Here is a 15384-nt window from a genome sequence, read left to right as displayed (position 1 = left end):
ATGTGAAACATGCACAAAAGGCATCAATCTTTCCATAATGAGTTTATATTGCACATATGTACGAAACATTGGAAATTGTTTAAAAGGCTATTGAAATCCGGTTCTTAAAAAGAATGGATGGATAGTTCAGCATAAGCTGCTGACATATCCATAACACATCAACAGAAGTAAATGGGAAGATCTGATCTACAGTCATAAGAATAATACATTGATTTTAAAGTTCAGTTTTATGAAAAGCAATACTTATTTGTGATGTGCCACACAATGGCTAGATAACCTGTTAGAAACAGCAAGTTTTGTGGGGTGTTTCTGGTTTGCAGTGGTTGAAAGGACAGGCAGCAAATCGGTGATAGGATTGTAACTGTTGGCAAATTGCTTTGTTATAAACTGAATAACACTTGTGATATGTTAACCACAGGGCCAGGTATGTTAATCAGAATTGAGAATATGTAATATTTTTTATTCTGATAAGTTTTCTAAAATATAAAACATTCTTATATGCAAATGATCATGTATGTTCAACCAACACAGTCCATCACTGAGTGATACATTTGCTATTTTCCCCTGACAAGAGGTGGCAGCCCAGCTTTCTAATTCAGCATCAATATGCCAAACAAACTTTAGGTTGCAAGGCAGTAAACATGTCAATTGTTCAAATCAAGGCATGAAATATATAGCTATATTATAGCTGTCTTCTAATATGAGTGTACTATTTCCTGGATACTACATGACACACATATTTATCAGTTTCCCACTGTATCTCAATGGCCCAAAAGTAAACACAAGCATTATCCAGTCAAATGAGAAAATAATCCAATACGAAATATTTAACGTGCTGCTCAGAGAACTCCAGCAGTCTTTGCAGTCTGACTCATGAAAGTACCTTTTACACTCAAAAAGGGATAGCAGTAAAATCAAAACAACTTGAAACATCTCCATGGTAACATGGACCCAAGATCCCTAGACAGCTACATAGAATTATTTTTATGCTTCATCTATATGTTGGTGATTGTATTACAAATATGATAAAATTATATGCTCAGTTGGCTTCTGAGGAACTGTGTAAATCGACATTTCTTTGAAAGAAGACATTAGCTAGACAAATATGGTGGGTAGTAGCAGGGAGGTTAGATGAAATCTGTTTTGCATTTGATCTGTATTTTTAGAAGGACTCAGAATTCATAGGGAACACTTCCTTGATTAACACAGATCTTTACAATTTCAAAATATATAAAAAAAAATAAATAAATAAAAAACCATCGAAATAAAAACAGCTGTAAAAATATATTCATGACCCCCCACTGCATTAAACTTTGATCCCATGACCCCCATGCAAATATATTTTAGATATGTGGGCAAAAACAAAACCACTAAATAAATCTCTGGAAAAAAACCCCAAAAAACTTAGTGATAGAAATCAGTCATCGTAATAAGAAATTTGTTAACCCATTATTTGTTTACAGTGTAATAAGAGTGTCATAAAATGTAAACACCAAAAAGTTAAACACCATTCCCAAACAAACTATTAAATGGTCTTTCTTAATTTAAACTAAAAGGACAAAGAAATTCTGTTTTTCAAATCTAAGACAGAAGAAAATGCCTCGGAGCAAAGAAAATATTTGTATAGTAGTCTTGAAAACAAGCCAATAACATCTGGCCAACACTGACTAGCTATTTTTCAGAAAGCCACTTTTCAGTTCAGTGGATGTTTATGCTTGGTTTAAGTCACTGTCAATTGTAATAATAAATGTAATTTTATCCAATGTTACTATACATTTTGTTTAATATATTTGCTTTGACTTATTGCATTACATCATTTGTACTAATTATGATTTAATGGTTAGTAGCTTCAAGACATGCTTGTCATGTCAACATAATACCCTGTCTTTAACTTTGTCTTATTTTTTCTTTAAAATCCCTGGGTACTAGTGCTAATAATGTCCATGAAAGTAGCTTCTATACAGTAACACAGCTGGACATCTTGGTCAGCTCCACACAGCTCTTCGGCAGATCTCTTAGGAACAGTTAATAATCTCACATGTGGCCCCAGTGAAGTCTGAAGACTCTCCTTCAAGTACCGTAGCCCTAAGAAAACAAGACAAGTTATTAACCAACATAAAATGTATTACTGGGTTATTTTACAAAATCTCCTAGTTGGAGGACATGTGTGACAAAAACAGCAGGGCATTATTTAGATAATTACTGTACAATAAAGATGAATGAATTTTGGGCATGACATGCAAATTCTCATTATAATAATTTAAAAGCAAAAGAAACATTTATGGTTAGATTTTTTTTTTATATTTAAAATGTTTTTATTTTATTTTACATAATGTTAATTTTAACAGTTCAAGCTTAATATAGCTAAACATAATGAGCTATATTTTGTTAGATATCTACAGTATTACTATTATTAGTTTAAATAATAGAGTTTGATAATGAAAAATCCAGAATAGTTTGACAAATAGAGTTTGACAAATCCAGAATAGTAGTTTTAAAATAAAAACAGCATATACATGGAGGAGCACCCCTGGATCTAGAACTGGCAGGCTTTTCATGGGAGTATATTTAAACGGATCCTTTTCATAAAGCATGAAGACCATCTTCACCAAAACCAGCTTGTAGCTCTGCCTGAGCCTCAGCAGGAGTTCTTCACCATGTGCTCATCCAGGGCTCGCTCTGTGACAATTCCCACTCTTAGGTTGGTAACATCCATGTGGGCTGTCTAGGTTAGCACAGTCAACTTGCAGAAGCTAAATAAATGTCTCCAAGCATACTGGTGAGATCCCCTTGTCTATCTGGTGTAACCTTTGCAAAAAATCTATGCAAAAGTCCCCAAATGAGTTGTGCAATAAATCCAGAATAATCCAAGCTCTCTAGGTGTTCTGCTGGTTGAGGGCCCAGATGGCCTGTGGGTTTCCACGCAGTTTCTCCTCATTCTGTCAATGTTGGCCTATAAGGAGCAGAAGTCCATTGATTGGGTGGCTGAAGTCCTTTACTATCTTCTTGGCCTTTGTCCATCACCACTTGCTGTTAATCAACAATGGGTTCATCAACAGCAAGTAAGAGTCCTCAGTGCAGTTGGTATGCTTACCTGATCGCACCACCCTCTGGGGAGTTCACCTATCCTGTTGATGCTGTTCCAACACCAGGTGTGCAGAACACAATCCTGGGGGTTTCAGTGCTAACGTTGAGGGAGAATGAGAAATGTTTGTGTACACATACTCCTTGTGGTCTGTGTCAGTATGTTCGAGATCCACTGGCAGAGTGACGGCCTAAGTCCCAAGACCTCCAATTTTGGTGGTGAGTATGGAAGGAATTCATTCATTCATTCATCTTTTACCGCTTATCCGAACTACCTCGGGTCACGGGGAACCTGTGCCTATCTCAGGCGTCATTGGGCATCAAGGCAGGATACACCCTGGACGGAGTGCCAACCCATCGCAGGGCACACACACACACACACTCTCATTCACTCACACAATCACACACTAGGGACAATTTTCCAGAGATGCCAATCAACCTACCATGCATGTCTTTGGACCGGGGGAGGAAACCGGAGTACCCGGAGGAAACCCCCGAGGCATGGGGAGAACATGCAAACTCCACACACACAAGGTGGAGGCGGGAATCGAACCCTGACCCTGGAGGTGTGAGGCGAACATGCTAACCACTAAGCCACCGTGCCCCCAGTATGGAAGGAATTATGATGTTAAATGCTGACCTGTAGATGACAAATAGTATTTTTACAATTCCAATTTCTGCTGTCCAGCTGACTTGGGGCTATATAAAGAGTTGTGATCGCATTCTTGGTAGAGAGGTTGGAATTGTATGCAAATTGTAGTAGGTTCATGGTGTCATGTAATTTTGTGATAAAGTCTCTGACCAGTATTTCAAAGCACTCCATGACAACTGAGATACTGAGATCTGAGATCAGAGCTACTGAGTAATACTCAATGAGGCAGTTTGACTGGGGTTTCTTTGGGACAGGAACAATAGTGGACAGTTTGAAGCACGTGGGGATTACAGAACACCAGGACAAACTGGAACCGGTATACAATGTTGAAACTGTGACTTTAGTTTCCACCTGTAGTGCTGCTTTGGCTCCTTCAAAGCTCTGTGCATGCTGTAGGATGCCACCTTATATTTACTATACTTCATTTTAAACAGTTTGAACAATCAAACACTATTTCAATATTTTTTTCAAATATCATATCTATATGACTAAAACGGAGTGCCAGAAGGTATAAGGGTATGTTCCATGGCTCTCAGGTATGATGCACATCAATCTGCACATCAATAAGTACGTTTTGTGAAACATATGACAAATAGTGTGTCGACACAATTTCATTCCTGTACTCCACTGGAAAACAAAAATGTTCCCACACAGGAAACTTAAATGTGTCCAGGGTTTCTGCAACTCAATACTATGCAGAGCAGCCATCCTGCCTATTTAAACAGCCCAGTGTGTTTGCACACTCCCAAGTCATGTGACATGCATAGAAAACAAATTTAGAATATAATTAGAATATTACTATTACTATATAATAATTACAATATTATTAAACTTTAGAACAAAGGACAGTTCTTAGTAGTTCTTACGAATTACTTTTTTGTGAGATAAGGTAGAGTGACGTATACCTCAACAATGGGCAGCAGAAGGCATGAGAGTACCCTGAGTATTTTTCGTTTCAGTTTTTAAAATCATTACAGCATACAGAGAGGAGGTAGCTAACTGCCTGGTGTAGAGCCAACAACCTGTCTCTGAATGTTGATAAAACTAAAGAGATGGTTGTTGACTTTAGAAGAGCATAGAGTAACCTTCATTTTGCATAGAACTTCACCTGGTAACTTAACACCAGCTCCATCACCAAGAAAGCCCAGTAACATCTCTACTTCCTGCAAAGCCTGGGAAAGCCCATCTCTCTCGCCCATCCTGACCATGTTCTACTGGGTGACCATTGAGAGCATCCGCATCCCTGTCCGGTTTGAGAATTGCACCATCTGGGATCACAAAACCCTGAAGCGGATAGTGAGGACAGCTGAGACATCATTGGAGTCTCTCTCCCCTCCATCATTAACAATTACATCACAAGCCAACAGCCTTTTGGATGACCTCACGCTACCCTTCACCCTCCTGCCATCTGGAAAAATTTACCATAGCATTCAAGCTCTCACAACCAGATTGTGCAACGGTTTCTTACCTCAAGCCATCAGGCTTCACTCGGAACGGAACTGTTACTGAACACACACACAATCACTGTTTTTCACATTCATTCAGTCACTGTTTTGCACATATTTCAATACCTCATCCAACTGCTGCTATAACAGAATTGTATACATGTTTGCAAGTATTTACAATCCTCTTTTGCACAATCCTATACTTTTGCACAATTTGTACGACCCCATACTTTTGCACAATGTAGAACATACAGAATATGCACACTGGTCGGTGCCATCTTGTGTTTTTTTTCCTGTAGTGTTTGTATTGCCTGTCTTTTGTCTCACACTGTTCATTAGTTTGCACACGATACACTTTATGTGGCTAGGACAACTTACTTTTGGTCCTTAGCTCTTTGTTCTATTTATCTGTGTTGTTCTATTTAGCTCCGTGTTGTTCTATTTGGCTGTGTTGTTTTATGTAACTATGGTCCTGTAAATATGCTGTTTCATTTCACTATGTAATGTGCCAGCTATATATGGTTGAAATGACAATAAAAGCTTCTTGACTTGACTGGACAAGAATGACATCTGGATAGGGTATCTATATAAATTTCATTTTATAATGTGACAGCATTAATGTATTTTTTTTTCATGTGGCTGATGAATCAAGAGTTGTTAAAACAATCATCACTGGTGATATTGCAATGTATCTAATAAATTAGGTAACTGCGATCACAGGCTCCAATTTTACAAGCCATTACTATTACTACACATATATAAATCAATATAAATGTAATGCTAATGTTTAAAACAAAAACAAAAAACAAGCAGTTAACTTACTGGAAATGAATGGGTCAATGTCCCGGGCTTTAGCAGCAACATCAGCTGCACACACCTGGCCCAATTGCACCAGCAGGGATGTCACGTCATCATAGAGTGGAGGAAAAGCCCAACAAATGGACACCAAACATGGTAGGGTTGGCATGAAGAAAGCAAAGCGCTTGGCCCGTGTTAAGACTGGGTACAGGAAAAATAGCTTTTCAGAGCTATACATTTTGACTTGCATTGTTCAGCAAAGACCAATAAGGCCTTTGGCAGCAATAAGGTGAGAAACTAAGGAAAAGACAGCAAATATGTCCTTACTTGTGAGCAGAGTACCCATCACGCTGATAGCTAGGCGTGCTACAGTAAGGGATTTAGGCAGAGCATACTGTGTGCAAAGGCAAGACAGAAGCTGGATTGCAAATATCTGAGGGAAAATGTACACACAACAATCATCAGGAGACAGGAATGTAATAAGATTAAATAATGTAATCTCTTCATCTAGTACTTACAATACCCATGCTTTTTAAACATGTCAAGCCACACAGAAGAAAGGCTGAACAAATGGAGACAGGAATGGATAGATGTAAGAGTCTACCTGTTTCTCAAGCTGAGGCTGTGCCAAGAGCTCAGGAATAAAGTCCAAACAGATGTGCATGGAAGGAATGCCAGCTACAGTCAGAGGAAGCAGAGCCTGAGGATAACCCTACAAAGAGAAGCCATTAGGCATAAGAAAGTAGGCCTAATTTTTAAACTACCCCTCCCCTTAAAATTGTGTATCCCTCGTCTACTAATCAATTGCGATTTAAAACTTCACACAAGGTGAAATCCACCTTCAAAGACTTAACCCATGGAAAATTTCAGATACTTAAATTTGAAGAAGAAATATAGAAGCAAAACCTGCCAGAAAAGTATATCTTGTCCATAAATATTTTGACCTAAAACAATTATTATTTTTATTATTTAAGCACCTACCACACTACCAGCTATGCATTTTCTTCTATTTGAGAGTATTTACATCTAAATTGGGTAAATGTTCTAGGAATTACAGCATATACATCTCCTCAAATTAAAGCTGTACACTCTAACTAATTACACCATTACACCTAGGGGTATAATCACAATGACTTTGTATTACTTGATGACTTCTTTATAACGGTATCAAGTTTTGAATCAGATTCCTTGTCAATGTCTGAGTGTTGGTTAAACTTGACATTTTATAGTCTGTTTTGCTTTGCTGTTTTCACCATGAACTGCAGCCTGGATGCTGCCATTTCTTATTACCTAGTGTTCATTACATACTATCACCTGGTACCATACTAATAGAAATCATTATAATTGTTGAAAAAACAAATCTACATCTATGAATCTAAATGTCTCACCTAGATAAATATTCAGACCGTTTATTCTTTATTTGTAGATCTTGCCTAACTAAATCAAGAATACAACAAACCGGAAAAATTTCCAGTAATGTTTTATGTGCAACAACCTTCTTATAATTTGTGATAACTGGACACATTACCTGGAAGTGTACTAGTTTGGCGATGTTGGGATCTGCAATAAACATCTGGTGCAGCAGAGAGCAAATGAGACACTGTACTTCCCTGATGTCACTGAGCAATCCCCCCTCAGTCCGCACTTTAGCCCCTACTGGTTGATCCTTGGCCTGCTGTGATGAGCAGGGTGACCATAATGCTCCTCCTTTTCCTTTTTCAGGAAGAACTGAAACTGACTGAACAGTCCTAAGCAAAAATGAACCTAAAGAGTAGACAAAATGACATTAATAATGTTCATAAAGACTTTATATTTTGTATTTATATATATATATATATATATATATATATATATATATATATATATATATATATATATATATATATATATATACACACACACACACACACACACACACACACACACACTCTCTGATCTCACAATTTATTAAACATACCTAGCCATAATTAATAAATTTATCAGGTTAAGGAACAGTAGTGTGTTGTAACAATTAGACATATTAGTTGTCAGATTCTGTTTGTTCACATGGATTTTGTTATTTATCAGCAAATTGTTACAAGTCCCATGAGACTTGCTTGGCTCATTTCCCTTGTTTGCCTGTCCTCTTGTGCCTGTAGAACACCTTGTAGCTTAAAGACTTATCTCTGTAGGTAATTTGCACTTTATTATTTGCGCTGTGATGAGTGAACAACAGCCTTTGGTACTGTATTGTATTAGTTGGACAACATTGTGAAAGGAGTCAGGCCAACCCTTCAAAAGATAACTTATGGTTACTGGAATTATAACTTATTGTTGTCAATATCAAGCACTGTTTTGTGGCAATAAGCTATGTAAATAAATGTTACTAATAATAACACAAGTAGCTCTTAGCCACCTTAATTTTTTTCAATTTCTCAGAGAAAAAAAAGGTTAGAGAGCCCTGATGTACAAGATTTGATGTTTGCATGTCTTCACTTTTTTCATATAAAAACAAAATACTAAGAAATAGGCAAATGAAGTGTGCTTCTTACAAACCAATCTAACATCATCCATGTTTGCATCTGTTAATTCACGAATAGCATAATTTCTGCAAATTAAATTTGACTGTTTTATTGCTTTATTTTAATGTCGGTCGGCTATTATTTATGAATAAATTATACAAGCACCAATACTAATAATTTATTAATACTAATAATTTATTATTAGTACAATATACTTTTTTATGTTACAAAACAATACATAACAAATTGTTTTTTTGTTACAAAACAATACATAAAAAATAAAAAACATAGGATTAAGATGGTGGAAGGGGCTGAGTGCTGGGTCATATTGTCTATTAGTATGATTATTTTTAGATATTAGCCAGCTCTATTTACATATTCTTCTACAGACTGTCAAAAAATCACAGCTTATTCTTGCTATCCTGTTTGCTATCCTGGTTTGCTAACAGTCACCGTGTAGTCAACATTCTTTTGGACCTGACATAGGGACATAATGCCATATCAGACATATAACACATTTCCAAGAATTACAGGCTCCTGACAGTGCTGACTTGAATTACTATTACAGGATTGTCAGGATGACTCACAGAATCTCAGAATAAAAGCATATCTGCCCAATGACTCAATAATAGTGATGTTTATTTAAATTTTTAACAACCATTGTACTGTAGACTTAAGGTTATTAATGGAATCCAAGTGAGCCAAGAAGGTATGATCTTGACTGGCTTACATTTGGGATGAATTAGAGTGAAGACTACAAAGGGTGGGCTAACTCCATATTAAACCCTACAGATTAAGAATTGGATGTCATTAAAGTTCATGTGCATAACATCACAAAACGGTTGGCAATATAGTGTATTGCCAAAAGAGGTTGTTCCACATTACTAAGCAAATCTCAGTTCTCATACAATTGACCAGTGCAGTTGACCAGTGCCTTTTATCAAGAGTGACATTTTTATCTAATTTTCTACAACTGAGCAATTAAGGGCCTTGCTCAGGGGCCCAGACGGCAACTTTCAGGGGGTTTGAACTTAAAATATTCTGATCTGTAGTTAACTGTAAAAAAAGATTTGTGAGAGATTCAGTCAAATTTGGTAGGATAAAAGGTTTTTAATTAAAGTTTCTTTCAGGGAAATTATTAGTATTATGCTGATAAAAAAAAGGAACTGTTGAGAAGCAAAGTGATATTTGAAGCTCATGGTGTCTCTGGAATCCTTATGTCAAAAAGGAGCTTTTTTTTTACTATTATACTGATTAGATTTTAAGAGCAGACTGATTATTATAAAAGATCAGAAGTGCTTCCAATCATTGTGTTCTTGTTAGCAACGGTTACCTCCAAAGAAATACATGCAGATATAATTTCTTTGCATCAAAATGGCCTCACATGCAAGGAAATTGCTGAAAAGAATATTGCACCTAAAATACTAATTTACCAGATCATTAAAAACTTCAAGGAGAAAGATATGACTGCAGTGAAGGCGGCGACAGGACATCCCAGAGTGTTCAGCAAGTGCCAGGACCATTTCCACTTAAGGAGTCAGCTACAGAATCGTGTCACCACCAGTGCAGAGCTTGCTCGGGAATGGCAGTAGCTGGGTGTGAGTGCATCTGCACACACAGTGAGAAAGACCTTTGGACAAAGGTCTGGTGTCAAGAATGGCAGGAAAGAAGCCACATCTCTCCCAGAAAAACAAAGTCAAATTCTGCAGAAAATAAAATGAATGGACAGCAGAAAACTGGTGCAAAGTTATTTTCTCCGATGAAGCTCCCTTCTGACTGTTTGGGATCTGGAAAATCGACTGACCAGAGAAGAAAAGGTGACCGCTACTATGAGTCCTGTGTCGTGCCAACAGTGAAGCATCCATGTGTGTAGTTTCTTTTCAACCAAGGGAGTGGGATCACACATTTCTGCCTTACAAAACTGCCATGAATAAAGAATCAAAACGTCCTGGAAGAGCAATTTCTCCCAACAATCCTGGGGCAATTTGGTGATGATCTGTGCATTTTCCAGCATAATAGCGCACCACATCACAATAGATCACAATAGAAAGATCAACACATTGAAATATTGGATTCATGGCCAGAAAACTCTCTGGATCACAATCCCATAGAGAACCCGTGGTCAACCCTCAAAAGGCGAGTGGACACGCAGGAGCCCACAAATACTGCGAGAAAATCAACTCCAAGCATTAATAAGGCAAAAATGGATCAGGCTGTACTTGGCCCAGAATCTAATATCCAGCATGCCAGAGTGAACTGCAAATTTATGAAGAACAATGGTCAACACTGTTTGTATATATTAAATGTTTTTGCTAATAAAAGCCTTATCACCAGTATATGATAGAAACATAGAAAAAAGAATTTTCAAATACTGACGCAGCAAACTTTGCAAAACACGCAATTTATATCACTACCAAAACTTTTGGCCATGACTGTACATTCCACCCAGCTCTAATGCTAAGGAGGCATTATGTGAGAGCTCTATGGGGCCATTAGCGATCTGCAGAATGCTCATCCCGACAGACTGTTTTTTAATCGAGATTTCAATCATGCAATAAAATCAGTGCTCTAAATTCCATCAGCATGAGGCTTCACTCAACAGTGATTCCATCAACTTGAAGGAGTACACAGCATCAGTGACCAGCTTGCAAACCCGCCGGAATATGCTTCCCTGTAAATACACCCTGTTCAGGGGTCTGTAGGAATTTGGTGGCAGTTTTGTTTATTTGGTTTGTTGTTGTTTTTGGTTAGATGGGTAGCGAGTGAAAGACATGTATTTTTCTTTTCTTTTCTTTATGTCAGTTTAACTGAGTTGTATTATGTTGAAGGATTTTTAATAATTATTTTGGCCTTTCCGACTTCTAAAGCCATCAACACCTAAAACATAACAAAATCAAGTAAGCGATACTGGGTTGTGCAACGTTAATTTTTTTTATTTATTATGATTATGTAGTAGAAATTGTAAATATCATAACTGTTTATATATGCTTTCATAGTAAATTCTGTGTGTTAGACTAGGGAGAGAGAACAGGAGGCCCATGCTCCTGCCATAAACGTTCCTGCCATAAACATTCCATGTGCTAAAAGGATGGGAACTTTAGGGGAGCGTGTATGCATGTGCTTGATAAGATCTGACCTTGCTGAGGTGACTGAGAGGTCACCTAAACACAAATGCACACACACATACCAACACACACACATACTAGGCCACACAAGCACACACCAAGGGTACAAAAGGGAGAGCTGAATCATTAGGCTTTGCCTCTTCACAGTGTAGACTTGGCACTCTACACTGTATGGAAGATGCTTTTGCTGTAGCAAAATAAAATTCTATCTTTACTTCTTTGCTTTTACCACCACCTGTTTTTTTTTTTTTTACATGTAGGATTAAAACAACCACCACACTGAGCACTGGGGCCCCTCAGGGCTGTGTGCATAGTCCACTTCTCTCTGCTGACTCATGACTGTGTAGCAATGCACAGCTCAATCCATATTATCAAGTTCTGGTGTAGAGCCAACAACTTGTATCTGAAGGTTAACAAAACTAAAGAGATAGTTATTGAATTCAAGAAATGGATCTTCCATGAAGATCGTCTAGTGCACCAAATTCCTTGGCGTTCATCTGGCAGAGAACTTAACCTGGTCACTCAACACCACCTCCATCAGTAACAAAGTCTGAGGTAAGCCCATCTCCCACTCCCCGTTCTGACCACCGCGAGCATCCTGAGCAGCAACATCAATGCCTTAATTGGGAACTGCACCACCTTGGATCGAAAGACCCTGCAGTGGATAGTGAGGACAGCTGAGAATCATCTTTCATTGGCATCTCTCTTTCCTCCATCACGGACATTCATAACACATGCTACATCCGCAAAGATAACCCCCCCACCCCACACACACTCTTTTACCCTCCTGCCATCGGGGAAAACTGTACAGTAGCATTCGGGCCTTCACAACTAGACTGTGCAATAGTTTCTGGCCTCAAGCCACCAGAATCCTTAGAAAACAGAACTGAACTACAGCTAATACACACCCAACTGTGTGGACTACACTGGACTGTACAAATCAGTCACTCAATTTCTGGTTTTGCAATTTCAATACCTCATCGAACTGTTGCTACTACATAAGTTTGTATATGTTTACAATTGCTATAAGTGCACATTGTACTTTACAATATACAGTTTGCACACTGATTAGCACTATTTTGTGTACTTTTACTGTTTTGTATTGTGGGTTTGCACTGTCTTTTGTCTTGCACTGTTGCACTTTATGTGGCTGTGACAAGTCTTTAGAGAGTAGGCAATATCCAATATATAGATATTGAATTTTTACAATTTATTGAAAACTGCATTTTAAATTAAAAAAGGCTGTTCATCAGTTAATCAAAATTTTATGGCCCAAAATAAAACCCACAACAGTACTAAAAGTGTCAAAAAAAAGGACTCGTCTCTTGATGTGACTGTTTTCAGGAGGCTGGTGGGTTCTCGAAGGGCATAAACGGTCTGAAACTGACGTCTACTTCCCTTGCCATCCATCTCAAATATCCTCAAAGGGTTTTAGATTGGGGGACATGCAGGATGACCCAAAAGAGCAATGTTATTCTCCTGGAAGAACGCACTACCTGAACTCCAATTTCCCATTGAAGAAATAAGTACCCCAGATTATGATGTAGCCTCCTTCACTATGCCACATGGAAAACATCTCCAGTGGGATCTCAGTGTCATTCCTGTAGCGTTGGAAGCCATCAGGTTAAATTTTTTTCTTGTCAGAGTATAAAACTTTCTTCCATCTTTAAGTGTCCCATGTTTGGTGCTGTGAGATGTGGCCTTTTTGTTCTTTAAGCACTTCTCTTGCAGATGCCATCTTATAAGGGCCATCAGTAAGAGCCTTAATTTGGGATGAAGGTCGGCCTATGTCTTCATGAACAGCCCGTTGGATACTCCAGCTCAGTAAAAGTACATTTTTTTTGGGTCTACCACATGATTTCTTTGTCCCATAACCCTCTGGATCTTTTAAGAAATTTGCCATTTTGAAGCAGTACTTACAGGTGCAAAAGGCAAATGTTTCCCCCGATCTTAAGATTTTGTTCAGGAGGGTATATGAGTGAGAATGTATATGAATTGAATGGATATGAGAATGTACTTGAGGTGGCAGTGATGTTTTGGGCAGAACTTTTGGCAAGTGAGAGGGTATTTCACTTTAGGGTCCTGATGGTGTCAAAATGGTCGCTACAAAATATGTGGAGTTTCTAACTGACCATTTCCTGCCATGAAATAAAAATATTTTCCTGCAGGACAACACACTATCCCATGCTGCAAAAAACACCAGCGTAAAGGAGGAAATCTCATGGTGCAGACATCATTCCCTGACCTAAATTTAACGTCACATGCTCGTATCCTCTCGCCTCCAAAAGTATTGGCACCCTAGCATACCAGATTTTGGGAATACTTGCTCCTACAAGCCAACCTCAAAGTTTGTCACGATGAACTTTACAAATCTAGTTAAAAAAAAAAATCTGTTAATGCAAGATATACGACAGATTTCTGTTTCAAATTCATTATGACCTATTGTGTTCAAACTGCATTGTACATGATAATTTAATTTAAACAATGTACTTTGAGTTCTTTTGCTTGTCCCAACATCCAGATTATAATAAAATTGTTAACATCCAGATTATAACAAAAAAAAAATCGTTAATCGTATTTCTGTGTTTATGATAGCTGTCTAATCACCTCTTCTTTCCAGTTGTTGCTCCTCCTGAGAGGAGGGCAGACACACCTCCAGTAAGATCTGCACTGCTGCACTATCCTACAGTGTTAAAAAAAAATTCATGATACAAATTCAGATAAAATACTTTCATTTTTACTAACTTCCTTAAAAGTACTAACAAAATAAACAAGAGAGTGAGAATGTAGAATAAATGCAATATTAACAGTCATGTCATGAATGGTACCTGTGCAGCCAATAGAGCATTCTTTAGCTCCTCCCTTGTGACCTCTGGTGTATCTGGCTGACCAGCAAGCCCCAGGTTTGAGATGGTTAGATTTTGCCTCTCGAATTCAGCAGTCTCCTTCAGGTGCGCATTCAAGTAGGCCTTGGATGCCTTCAAATATCCATTCAATATGTGTAACATGACATCCATCAGGGGAGGACACCTGCAAAGAACAAACATGCTTACTTTATTTAAAAATAGATTTATAGATGAGTCACAGCTAAATTAAATAAAAATTGCATTTAGTGTGTAAATATTATTATTATGATATCAGAGATTATCTGAATAGTAGATACCTTAACACTCTGGGGTCACATCGCAACACAATTAGAGGGTCCACTAACAGGTCATTTTGAGTATAGATTTGCTTCCTGAAGTGCTTAACAGATGGCTGCAATGCATTTACTGTCATCACCCACAGCCTCAGAGAAGAATGGAAAGAAATGAGAAAAGTGAGAGAAAATATATTTACATTTAGACAATAGACATACTTGACTAGATTTTTATTTCTGCTTTCCGTGCAATTTACAATAAAAATATATGCCAATAAAGTGGTCTTTGCAGAAATCGATTCTATTGAATTGTCAGAAGAGAAGTACCAAATTCAAGAATGTCTTACTAAATTATAACTTATTCATAACTAAATTATACATTTTTATCACTGATGCAATACCTGCTAAATATGCATATATACTATTCAAATAGTATATTCAAATCAGGCCTGATTCAAATCAGGCCAAAATGGACAACTGAATACAGAGCATCCTCAACATGACCTGATCTTTAAAGTCCACCAGCTCCAGCTCCAATAGCCAAACACAGTGCAGGAAGTCAGCCACCCAATGAATACTATACATAATCTTGGCAAAGACATCAGTATTTATTTACACCAAATTAAATAAAGATGTGGTC

General features: G+C 37.7%; 1 protein-coding gene across 2 annotated transcripts in view; it reads right to left on the bottom strand.

Annotated features, from left to right (window-relative positions):
• Positions 1 to 25: 25 nt before the first annotated feature.
• The window catches only part of ints2 (integrator complex subunit 2), a 49321-nt gene continuing 33962 nt past the window's right edge, over positions 26 to 15384 (bottom strand). For both annotated transcript variants that reach the window (XM_060895613.1, XM_060895614.1), the window contains exons 19-26: positions 14769 to 14894; positions 14434 to 14635; positions 14213 to 14288; positions 7508 to 7743; positions 6584 to 6691; positions 6307 to 6412; positions 6004 to 6180; positions 26 to 2085 (exon numbers count right to left, since the gene is read on the bottom strand). In XM_060895613.1, the coding sequence (XP_060751596.1) occupies positions 1910 to 2085; positions 6004 to 6180; positions 6307 to 6412; positions 6584 to 6691; positions 7508 to 7743; positions 14213 to 14288; positions 14434 to 14635; positions 14769 to 14894 (1207 nt within the window). In that variant the 3' untranslated portion in view covers positions 26 to 1909. The remainder of the gene's footprint in view (positions 2086 to 6003; positions 6181 to 6306; positions 6413 to 6583; positions 6692 to 7507; positions 7744 to 14212; positions 14289 to 14433; positions 14636 to 14768; positions 14895 to 15384) is intronic.

The sequence above is a fragment of the Tachysurus vachellii genome, chromosome 20 (genome assembly GCF_030014155.1).
Source record: "Tachysurus vachellii isolate PV-2020 chromosome 20, HZAU_Pvac_v1, whole genome shotgun sequence".
Classification (NCBI taxonomy): domain Eukaryota; kingdom Metazoa; phylum Chordata; class Actinopteri; order Siluriformes; family Bagridae; genus Tachysurus; species Tachysurus vachellii.
This window is presented reverse-complemented; position numbering and strand designations above follow the sequence as displayed.